Source organism: Carya illinoinensis, chromosome 12 (assembly GCF_018687715.1).
Source record: "Carya illinoinensis cultivar Pawnee chromosome 12, C.illinoinensisPawnee_v1, whole genome shotgun sequence".
Taxonomy (NCBI): Eukaryota; Viridiplantae; Streptophyta; class Magnoliopsida; order Fagales; family Juglandaceae; genus Carya; species Carya illinoinensis.
The window spans coordinates 12,615,366-12,627,208 of NC_056763.1; the positions used below are offsets into that span (position 1 = coordinate 12,615,366).

At 41.1% G+C, this 11,843-nt stretch overlaps 1 protein-coding gene across 1 annotated transcript; it reads left to right on the forward strand.

Annotated features, from left to right (window-relative positions):
* Positions 1 to 8,742: 8,742 nt before the first annotated feature.
* On the forward strand, positions 8,743 to 9,777 carry LOC122289257. Its single transcript, XM_043096237.1, has one exon. The coding sequence runs from the start codon at positions 8,743 to 8,745 to the stop codon at positions 9,775 to 9,777; it is 1,035 nt and encodes a 344-aa protein (XP_042952171.1).
* Positions 9,778 to 11,843: the final 2,066 nt, after the last annotated feature.

The window sequence follows — 11,843 nt, forward strand, 5'->3', positions numbered from 1 at the left end:
CTATTAGAGCATAATAAAAAATGAGGTTGTAGAAGCGGTTCAGAATTTTTTTAGAAGAGGCAAGTTTTTAAACCAATTAAACCACACCAACATAGCCCTTGTTCCAAAAACTCAAAGTCCAAGCTCTCCAAGCCAATATCGCCCAATCAGCCTCACTGATGTTTTCTACAAAATCATAACCAAGATTTTACCAAACCGCTTCAAAGCAACCCTATCCAAGATCATCTCCCCTTTGCAGATTGTGTTTGTTCCTGGTCTTAACATAAATTAGAACACAATTATAGCTCAAGAACTCTTTCACCATCTTAAGAGGAAATCAGGGAAAAAAGGCTAATGGCGGTTAAGCTAGATATGGAAAAGGCTTTTGATCAAGTTGAGTGGGAATTTCTCTTCCCTGTTATGCAAGCATTGGGATATAGTAAAAAATGGATAGGATTGCTTAAAGAATGTGTTACCACTGCTTCTTTCTCCATCCTAATTAATGGATTGTTGAGAGGTGTTTTTAAAGCTCAAAGAGGGCTCAGGCAAGGTGACCCTATTTTGCATTTCCTCTTTATTCTAGTTACTTAAGGTGAAAGCTCAACGACTGTTAGAAGGGATAAAAATCAGCAAGAACAGTCCATCCATATCTCATTTATTATTTGCGGATGACACCATAATTTTTGCAACAACCACAACAAGCAACGTAAAGTTCATCTCTGAAAGTTTAGCTAAGTACCAAGAGTGGTCGGGTCAAAAAGTAAATCTAGGCAAATCTTCTATCTTCATTACAAGGAACACAAGCCCAACGATCAAGCTAGCCATTACTCAAAGCCTACCATACAAAGTTTCAATGGCCAAAATGAAATATTTAGGACCTCCAACCTTCCTGGGGAATAATAAAACAGTCAACTTCCAAGAAATCATGAGTAAGATTGATAAAAAGCTAGAAGGTTGGAAGTCAAAACTTCTCTCGCAAGCCAAAAGATCAATGCTAATCAGAATGGTAGCTAGTGCCATCCCTTCATATTTCATAACATCCTTCAAGCTACCAAAATCAGTGTGCAAGTCCCTAGGAAAAAATTGAAAAAATTTTGTAAGGGTTCCCAAAAGGAAAAACTCACAACATGATTCTCAAATTGTGGAAATCAATATGCCAACCAAAATTGGAAAGGGGCGTGGGTCTTAGAAGAATGGAAAACATGAACTCAACTCTACTTGCCAAAATAGGATGGGAAATGAGTGAATGCATAAATAGGCTATGGTGCAACATTTTATTCCCCAAATATCTCAAAAGAGTGGATTTTTGGAATGCAACGCCAAAAAAATCGGATTCGAGTCAATGTAAGGAGTTCTCCAAACGTGTGAGCTACTAAAGGAAGGAAGATGCTATTAAATCAATGATGGGTTCTCAGTCAACATTTGGTCAGATCCTTGGATTCCAAATGCTAAAAATTACAGACCAAAGCCACTTCAGGTCGGGAATAGTTTTCATTCTTCAAATTCCTCAATAAAAGTTTCCGATTTAATTATAAGCAACCAAAAGTCCTGGGACATATAGAAATTGCAAACACTTTTTTCAATTTTGATAGCATCCAAATACTCAACAAATTTCATTATCAGATCAATCTCAACAACACAACAAAATAGTTTGGGCTCCGAATCATAATGAGAAATTCTCTGTTAAATCTGCATACCAGACGGTGATCAATGGCCAAGTACAAACCCACCATAGTCCAACAAGAACTCTTTCCAAGCCTCTTTGGAGTCTAAATATACATGAAAGTCACAACTTGTTTTTATGGAAAATATTTTGGAACATTCTCCCTACTAAAGGAAGAGTGAAAGAAGTTATCCCCTCTATATCATTTGATGTGTAACAGCCCGATAGAAATTCGATCGTGGAATTTCTATAGAATTTAGGAACCTCATGAGAACCGCGTAAGTTTTCATAAATCGACTAATCGTATAGGTTTTAGTCTGTCAGCATAGTCAGTGTTATCACTCACTATGGTGCCAGATGTGTGATTTTATTTCTTCGAGGTAGTTTTGTTTTTTGAAAGACTGATCTCATTAATCATGAAAACAATTGAACATAACTATCTATGGTCCAAAGTGACATAGAGGTACTTGGTACATCATTTCTTTGTGTACAATAGACAAAATACAAGTTGGGCTGTTTTCAATATCATAAACATCCTCTGCCAGCTCGATAGCTGCTTTTGCAAGTTGGTGGGTTGCCATGTTTGCCTCTCTATGGATGTGAGCTGCTATCCAGTTGATACTAGAGTTCAGCACCCTTCTTGCATCTTCAATAAGGCATCCCCCCAAGCTCCAGTCCAGAGCTTGGCTTTGCAACAAATCCACTACTTGTTTAGCATCACCTTCTAAACAAACCTGTTGCAGTCCTAGCTCTTTGCAAAACACAGCTATAGTTAATAATCCATATGCTTCAGCATTGAAAGGGACTCCCTCTTAATGGCCTTTGAGCACGTACAGTACCAATAACCTGGCCTTGGTAGTCTCTGACTATCACTCATATCCCAATTTTACCCTCCTTTGCTTTGACAGCTGCGTCCCATATGAGTTTGAAATGATGTTGAGTTGGTTTAGACCACTTATGCACAACTGGAGCAACCTATCTCTTTACCCTCTTAGATGCTCTAGTGGTTTCTTTGAAAGTAGATAATTCTTCTATGGCCTGCTGGTATACTCTTATAGGGTGAGTGAAAGCTTTACCATGGCAGAGGTCATTCCTTCTGGTCCAAATTCTTTTCAATGTAACTACAGTCTCCTCTAATTCAGCATCACCTAGGCTCTCTACTAGAGTAGACCAAATGTCAAAGAACAGGTCGCTATGGCAGGTCATTTTTTGGACCTTTCTGTAGCTTTGGTTCCATACATCCTGAGTAGCAAACAACTCCATAAGGCATGACTCGAGGTTTCAAGGGCTTGTGTGCAGATGAAACATGTACTTTCCTGTACAATTTTCCTTCACTTCAGGTTTGCTAGGGTTGGTAGGGCCTCGCTGCATGCTTTCCATATGAACTGTTTGACATTTGGAGTGGTCCTTAGCTTCCATATTCTCTTCCATAAATGCTTGACTTGTGCTTTTCTAGATGATTCCCCTTGAAGATCATCTTCCATTTGTTTGTGAAGATGGTAACCACTTCTTACTGAATAATGACCATTGGTGGTGAATTGCCATACCATCCTATCTTCCCTTCCTCCAATGCTGAGGGGTATTGTTTTTATAGCTTCATATTCCTATGGGGAGAGTAGCTCCTAGATGAGAGAATGCTTCCAGGTTTTGAGGTCAGTGTCAATAAGATCACTTACCTATTCACACTCACAATCAATTGGTCGAATGGAGACTACTTTTTTTGATGGAAAAGAGGGTATCCAGCAGTCCTTCCATATATTAATTTTGTTCCCATTTCCCACCCTCCACATGGGTCCTTTTTTTAGCACTTCCAAGCCTGCACACATGCCTCTCCATGCAAAGGAAGACCTTGACCCCAATTTAGCATCTAACAACCCAGTCTTTGAGAACTATTTTTGTTTAAGAACCATAGCAGCTATAGAGGATGGATTATGTAAAATCCTCCACCCTTGTTTAGCTAGCAAAGCAAGGTTGAAACTTTTGAAATCTCTGAAGCCAAGACCACATGCCTCTTTGCTGTAGCTGAGTTGTTTCCACCTAACCCATTGTATCTTAGATGTATCCTCGTTGTAGCCCCACCAAAATTTTTTGATAAGTTGGTTCAGCTTGTTAGTGATCGAGGTTGGCACTAGAAAAATCCCCATTGCATTAGTGGAAATGGCCTGTAGCACTGCTTTTAAGAGGACTTCTTTACTTGCATTTGAAAGAAGTTTATTCTTCCAATTTGCCATCCTAGCCCAAGTTTTATCTATGCGTGAATGAAACGTTGCCACTTTCTGCCTCCCTACTATAGCAGGTAACCCCAAGTATTTCTCAAAGTTGCTGGTAGCCTTAAATCTTGCTTGCTGCAAAATCTGGGTCTTATCCATTGTCTTAGTGTTCTTACTAAATAAGACTGTGGATTTATCTTTGTTCAAGACCTGACCTGATGCCTTTTCATAAACTTCAAGAATTTTGAGGACACATGAGAGCTCCTTAGTTGTTGCTTGATAGAAGAGTACATTGTCATCCATAAAAAATAGATGATTAACTGTGATGGGGCCTCTTCCAATTGGTATAGCTGTAATCTGTCCATCTTGTTCAGCTCTATTTAGGAGTGAGGTAAGGGCTTCAGCACACATGATGAATATGTAAGGGGACATAGGGTCTTCTTGTCAAAGTCCCCTTGAGGGCATGACTTTCCTCTGTGGTTCCCCATTAACCAAAATCGAGTAGGATACTGAGTTAAGGCAAGATTGAATGAGTCCAGTCCATCTTAATGGAAAATCGATCTTTGTCATTACAGTTTCTATAAAATTCCACTCTATCCTATTGTATGCCTTACTCATATCAAGTTTTAGTAGCATACAACCTCTCTTTCCTTTCATTCTTGAATTCATGGAGTGTAGGGCTTCATAAGCTACTAAAATATTGTCTGAAATGAGTCTACCAGGGACAAATGCACTTTGATTCAAGGAAACAAGGTTGTGGAGAATACCTTTCATTCTGTTAGCAAGAGTTTTCGACACCATTGTTTATAATATGTTACAAAGACTAATTGGTCTAAACTCAGCTACTTTCTTGAGGTTTTTCACTTTGGGAATAAGGGAGATATAAGTGTCATTTACATCTAGGAGGGATCCATTTTGATTGAGGACTTGGAGGGAATAAGAAAACACCTCCTCACCCACCACCTCCCAGTATTTTTGATAAAATTGTGCTAGAAAACCATCAGGTCTAGGTGAACCTAAAGGATTCATCTGAAAAACTATAGCTCTTACTTCCTCTCGAGTGAAAGACTTTGAGAGCCAAGATTTCATATCAATGGTAAGTTTTGACTCCATGGCATACAAACAATCATCAAAGCCAGTGGGATAGGAGGTAGTAAAGAGTGAGGAAAAGTAACCTGTGAATACTTCACCTATACCTGCCTAGTCAGCAACTTCTCTCCCTTGTTGATCCTCTATGCTTCTAATTGCATTAGGTCTTCTTCTTTGGGAAGGTTTGCTGATGGAAGAAATGTGTGTTTCTGTCCCCAAATTTCAGCCAATGCTGCTTTGCCCTTTGGTGCCTCTTTAAATCATCTGTTGCTAGAGAGGTTTCCACTTTCTTTTGGAGCTGTTGCATTTCTATTACATGAGAGCCAGTACTAGTGTTCTGAAGGTGTCTTATTCTCTTTAGTGTCTCTGCAGTAGGGTTGTGGTTTTCTTACTGTGTTTTTTTCCTCCATTTTTGAAGGGCCTTTTGACATGTTTGTAGTTTTTGTCTCACTGTATAGACTACTGCACCTCCTGAATTGATGCTCCTCCAGCCATTTGCCATTATGCTATGACAGTCCTCATGTAAGTCCTGAGCAGCTTCATATCTACAGCCTAGGTTACCTTTTCCTGCATTGATTAGGGATCTTCTTGTTAATGTAGAGGGTGGAGTGGTCAAATTTTACTGTTGCTAGAGTAGTACATGTAGCCTCTTTGAAAAGTTCTTTCCACTCCTTGTTGGCCATTGCTCTGTCTATCCATTCCTTAGTAAACTCCCTACCCCTCCTATTGTTGGACCAAGTGAATTGTTGTCCCAAGTGGAGCACATCATTAAGTCCACATCTCTCAATAACTTGTCTAAAAGCTTCAATCTGGTTGTAAGGTCTACTAGCTACCCATTGCTTTTTCTTTTGATGCAAAATTTCATTGAAGTCTCCTACACACAACCAAGCCATTGGTGATAAAGGCTTTAGCATCTCAAGTAATTGCCAACTACTTTTCCTTTTGGCTATCTTAGGGTGGCCATAAAATTCAGTAAATTGCCAAGTTTTGTAACAAACCTCTTCCTTGATCATTGCACTAATGTGCCATTTGGTATAGTTAATCACTCTGACCTGCCATGCTTCTTTCCATAAGAGGACAATGCTTTCACTCATGCCCAAGCTATCGATCGCAAAACATCCATCCATTCTCAAACACCTTCTGACTTCCTCCATTCTTTGTTTACTACACTTAGTTTCCACTAGGAAAACTAAGAAAGGGCTCTTTTCCTTAGCAAGTTTCCTAAGGATCCTAACTGACCGATGGTTCCCAAGCCCTCGACAGTTCCAGATTAAAAGGCTCATTTTTGGTGGCAGGGCTGGAAGCCAACCTCTGCCATTGTGTTTTGGTTCTCATTGGGATCATCCTTTCTCTTTTGATGTTATGGTTTAATATCATTCACTGCAATTTCCTCTTGAGGCTACTTCTGGTGTGACATTTATAAGGGTAGTTTGATATGTCTTCCAAAGCGTCACTCCCACCATCTTCATCATGAGCAACCCCTCCTCGAGCAAGCCTTTTCCATTTCCTTACCTTTGGTTCCTTAGTCCCCTTTACTGGTTCCTTGTCTAGTTTTTTGTCAATAAATTTTTCATCGATTAGTTCTCCACAAGTAACTAGTTCCTTGTTGGTTCCAGCTGAATTGGTTACTCCTGCATTCTGATCACCAGTTGACCCTTTAGCTGTGACAGGGTCCAGTTCCATATTTGAGAGAGATGATGCGTTTTGTACCTCATGTTCAGTTTCCAGTATGGCCACCTCGTGCATGTACACTGTTTCCTAGTTATTAAGAATTTGACTATCTAGCTGTCTTGTATTGGGAGGCTAAAAGGTATGTTCTGTATTATCTTCCTTGGTCAGGGTCTCACTAGTTTCTTGTTGCTTTTTACTAACTCCATGGACTTGTTCCTGCATTTCTGTTTTAGTCACATCCTGCTTTGGTGCCAAAAGTTCCTGTTTGAAAGCATGGTTCTCTGGCCTAGTCTTCTCCCTATCACCTTGTCCTTAGCCTTCTTGATGTCGTTGATGCTGGTTGCCACCTTGAGTGCCACCATACTTGTGGCCATTGAAGATGTTGTGCATAAGCTGAGCTCTGAGCCAAGCACCAAATTGTTGAGGTGCTTGCTCATCCACCTGTTGTTCATAGCGTTGCCTTATACAGTTCTTCCCCTTATGACACAAGGTACCACATTGGAAGCAAAAACTCTGCAATCTCTCGTACTTGAAAGAGATCTAGATTTTTTGGTCATTGAAAATCAACCATTTCCCCCTTAACAAGGGTCTATGGAGTCTTCTCTCGTTTTCCTCTCTAGGAAAAGAGGTGAAGTGGGGTCCACCAAGATTCTAATAGAATTTGTGGTGGTGGGGTGTGAGGGAACATAACGGTTTTGCTCTCTGTGCTGCAGACTTGAGGCAGAGTGTGGTGGCCCACAGTGTTCAGCACGACAAGGTTCTTGTGGGAGTTTTTTCAAGGGAGAGGGACCTGAAGAACAAAAATAGCAGTGGTATGATGAACGATATAGAGGATCGGTGGAAGAAATTAAGACTATCGGAGGAGGAAGCTCTGAATATCGAGTTGGATGATGAAGGCTCTGAAGAAATCAAATTCAAAGAGGAGATATGCCTGATAGGGAAGGTTTGGATTGAGAGGAAAATAAACAAAGGTGTGATTGAATCGGTTATGGCAAAAATCTAGAGGATTAGTAGAAGGGCAAGGTTCCATGTAGTTGGGCCAAACACTTTCGTGGTTGAATTTGGCAGTGTAACAGACAAGCATAAAATCTTGGAGGGCAGACCCTGGCTCTTCGATGATCATCTATTTGTGCTACAGGATTATGATGGGTGAATCCCTCCACATAAGATGCAGTTTAATACAGAGAGGTTTTGGATACAAATGTTTAAGTTGCCGCTCAAATGTATGAACAAAAACAAGGGGAAACTGGTAGGTGGTACGATTGGGAGAGTCATTGAGGTTGAGACAGGAGTTGATGGATGTGGATGGGGTCTCTATCTAAGAGTACTAATAGAGATAGATATTCTGAAACCACTGGCTAGAGGGAGGACCATCAACCTAAAGGGGAGAAGCCACTGGATCCCTTTGAGGTATGAGAAACTACCTCACTTTTGCTTTCATTGTGGTTGCATAATGCATGAGGAGGTAGGATGCAAGGGGGAGAAGGTTGGTGAGACTCAGTTTGGGGTATGGTTAAGAGCTGGGAATAGGTCTAAACACAATGAAGGTTGGAGTTATAAGGAGCAAATAATGATTGCTTGTATAGAAGGAATCTGCAGTGAGGGATGGAGTGATAATTCTGAAAAAGGGAATGGGATAGAAAAAGGAAAGGATAGGGGAGTAGAATCTGAAGTGGTGTGTGTCCCTGCCACTCAAGAGCTTGCATTATCCAACATGAAAGTAAGTGAAGAGAAGGGAGAGGTAGAGGGTGAAGGGGAATGCATATTAAGAGAGCAAGTGGAGCATGGAGAAGGTGAAGGAAGTAAAGGCATAGGGGTCAAAAAGGGGTTCCAAAAACAAAGTGTAGAGGAGCCTGATGGGGTGGATGAGAGTAATGCTACGGGTGAAGTGGTTACAAGAGGTAAGGGGAGGGGGGTTTGGAAAAGAAGAGCAAGAGAGATTGGGAAGAGAGGGGAGGTCTCCACAGCATCTTTTTCACCCTCTAAAAGAATGTTGAGATCAGGGGTAGACAAGGAGGAGGATGAAAGAGTAGAGAAAAAATCTAAGGGGATGGTTGGTGGTGTTACTGAACTGCAGGTGGGAGGTTCAACTGAATTGGTGGAGGCTGTGGTGCAGCCCCACCTGTCCCCATGAAAACACTAAGTTGGAACTGCCGAGGGCTTGGGAACCCTCGGACAGTTCAGGATCTCTGCCATATGGTGGAGGATAAGAAGCCCAGTGTTGTGTTTTTGATGGAAACAAAGTTGAGGAAAACAAAAGCTGAGAGTTTAAGGAGAAGATTAAAATTTGAGGGATGCATGGTAGTTGAAGCAGTAGGGTTGAAAGGGGGCTTGATAATGATGTGGGACCATATGATAGAAGTTGAGGTGGAGAATTTTTCTGTTTGGCATATAAGTGTATGGATTAAAGAACCAGAATGTGCAGAGAGATGGTTGTTAACAGGCTTCTATGGACAGCCTGATTCTAGTTTAAGAGAAGCAACATGGAGCCTTTTAAGTTCTTTAAAACCACAGAGTGATAGGGGCTGGTGTGTGCTAGGTGACTTCAACGAGATCCTAGCTCATGATGAGAAGTTTGGAGGGAAACAAAGACCAGAAAGACAGATGGTCAGATTTAGAGAGGTGCTAGAGGAGGGGGGTTTGTTTGATTTGGGTTGGAGAGGGGATAAATTCACCTGGAGCAACAAGCATGAAGATGAGACTTTTACTAAAGAAAGGTTAGATAGGGCTGTTGCCAATTCAAAATGGATGGACAACCATACAGAAGGATGGGTGGAGATGTTGGTGGCCAGGTGCTCAGATCATAGGCCCATCTTGCTGAACAAGAGTTTGAGAGTAGGCTTGGGAGGTAGATACAAGAAGCTATTCAGATTTGAAACTAGTTGGGCACTTGATGGTAATTGTGAAGAAATTGTCAAAACAGTTTGGAAAGAAGTCAACAGAGATGGGATACCTACCATGGAGATCTTACACAAGTTGGCTAAGATAGAAGGAGCCCTTTCTCAATGGAGCAAGCTCATGGTTACTGATCAAAAAAAGATTCTAGCAGAAAAGACTGCTCAATTGAGAAGGCTACAAGAACAAAAAGACAGTCACAACACAGCAGCTATAAAAGACCTTCAAAAGGAATTAGGAGTCATGTTGGCAAAGGAGGATTTGAAGTGAAGGCAGAGGGCAAAGGTGAATTGGTATCAACTTGGAGACAAAAACACCAAGTTTTTTCACTATAGTGCAAACCAGAGAATGAGGGTTAACAGGATTCAAGGAATTACTGATGAACTCCATAGAAAATATACCAAGCAAGAAGAACTGGCAAGGACTTTCAAGGCTTATTTTGAGAGGATGTTTGCTTCTTTAGAACCTGATAGTGAAGATATTGACCTCTGTTTAAGGAACCTGCACCCTTTTGTTACTAGCAAAATGAATGAACAGCTATCTAAAGCCTTTACTAGAAGTGAAGTTGAGGCTACCATTAAACACATGGCACCTTACAAATCACCTGGGCCCGATGGCTTTAGAGCCTGTTTCTACCAGAAATATTGGCACCTTGTAGGAAAAGAGGTCAGTAACTCAGTTTTGGCCTGGTTGAATGGTAACTCTCTATCCTCTCTTGTTAATTATACTTACATTACCCTCATTCCCAAGAAAAAAGAACCCGAAATGGCTAGTGACTACAGACCTATTAGTCTGTGTAATGTGGCCTACAAAATAATGGCAAAAGTTTTAGCAAACCGATTAAAAAGAGTGATAAATGACATCATCTCTCTTAATCAAAGTGCTTTCATACCTGAAAGATTAATCACTGATAACATTCTAGTAGCTTTTGAGGTGTTGCATACTATGAAAGTGAAAAAGAAGGGGAAACAAGGGAATATGGCCATCAAGCTCTACATGTCAAAGGCCTATGATAGGATTGAGTGGCCTTACTTGAAAGTTGTCATGGTGAAAATGGGTTTCTATTCTGGTTGGATTGAGTTGATTATGAAATGTGTGTCTTCAGTTTCATATTCAATGCTTGTTAATGGGAAGCCAGGAGAGAAGATTATGCCATCAAGAGGGTTGAGACAAGGGGATCCCCTAACCCCTTACCTGTTTCTATTATGTGCTGAAGGACTTAGCTCCATGCTAAACTTCTCAGACCAGATAGGGGAGACTAAAGGTGTAACTGTTTCGAGGGGAGGGACTAGAATTAACCACCTACTCTTTGCAGATGACTGCATTTTATTTAGGAGGGCCAAGTATGAGGAATGGGAGAAGATCAAGGGTATTCTTTGGCTGTATGAGAAAGATTTAGGCCAATTCATGAATCAAGACAAGACTGCAGTTTTATTTAGCTCTAACTCTAAGGAGGAAGACAAAAGAAAAATCATGCAGAGTGGTGGAGCTGTAATGAGAGGCTCCTATGAATCTTATTTGGGTTTACCTCTAGTTGTGGGAAGTTCCAAGTACAATGCCTTCAAGTGTATCAAAGAGAAAGTGTGGAAGAAGATAAACAATTGGAAGAACTCTTTCCTTTCTGCAGCAGGAAAAGAAGTGCTAATCAAAGCAGTCCTCCAGGTAGTGCCCATGTATACCATGAGTGTTTTCCAACTCCCTAAGCAGCTATGCAAGGAACTCAATGTCATGTTGGGTAAGTTTTGGTAGGGCAACCACCAATCAGGGAAGGGTATACAATGGTGTAGCTGGGAAAGAATGGGAAGATAGAAGGGATTAGGGGGGCTGGGCTATAGGGACTTAGAGAGCTTCAATATGGCCCTATTGGCCAAACAGGGATGGAGATTACTTCAAGATGAAAAAAGTATGGCTGCAAAGATCATGAAAGAAAAATATTTCAAAGGAAAGTCCCTCTTGATAGCTAAGCTAGGGCATAGGCCTTCTTACATATGGAGGAGCATGTGGAATGCTATGAGGTTACTAAAAGAGGGCCTGAGATGGAAGGTGGGAAATGGGGAGAAGATCAAGATATAGGGGTGTGGATGGCTTGCCTTACCTTCATCAGGCATGGTGCAGTCACCAGTTAAAATACTAGACAGAGAAGCTTCTGTGTGTGCACTGATCACTGAGCAAGGGCAATGGAATGAGCCTCTAATAAGGACCATCTTCAATGAAGTGGAAGCAGACCATATACGCAATATGCCACTGAGCAGGATGGGGGTGGAGGATAGGATGATATGGGGACCCTCAAACAAAGGTCTGTTTTCAGTAAAAAGTGCCTATCATTTGGAAAAGGA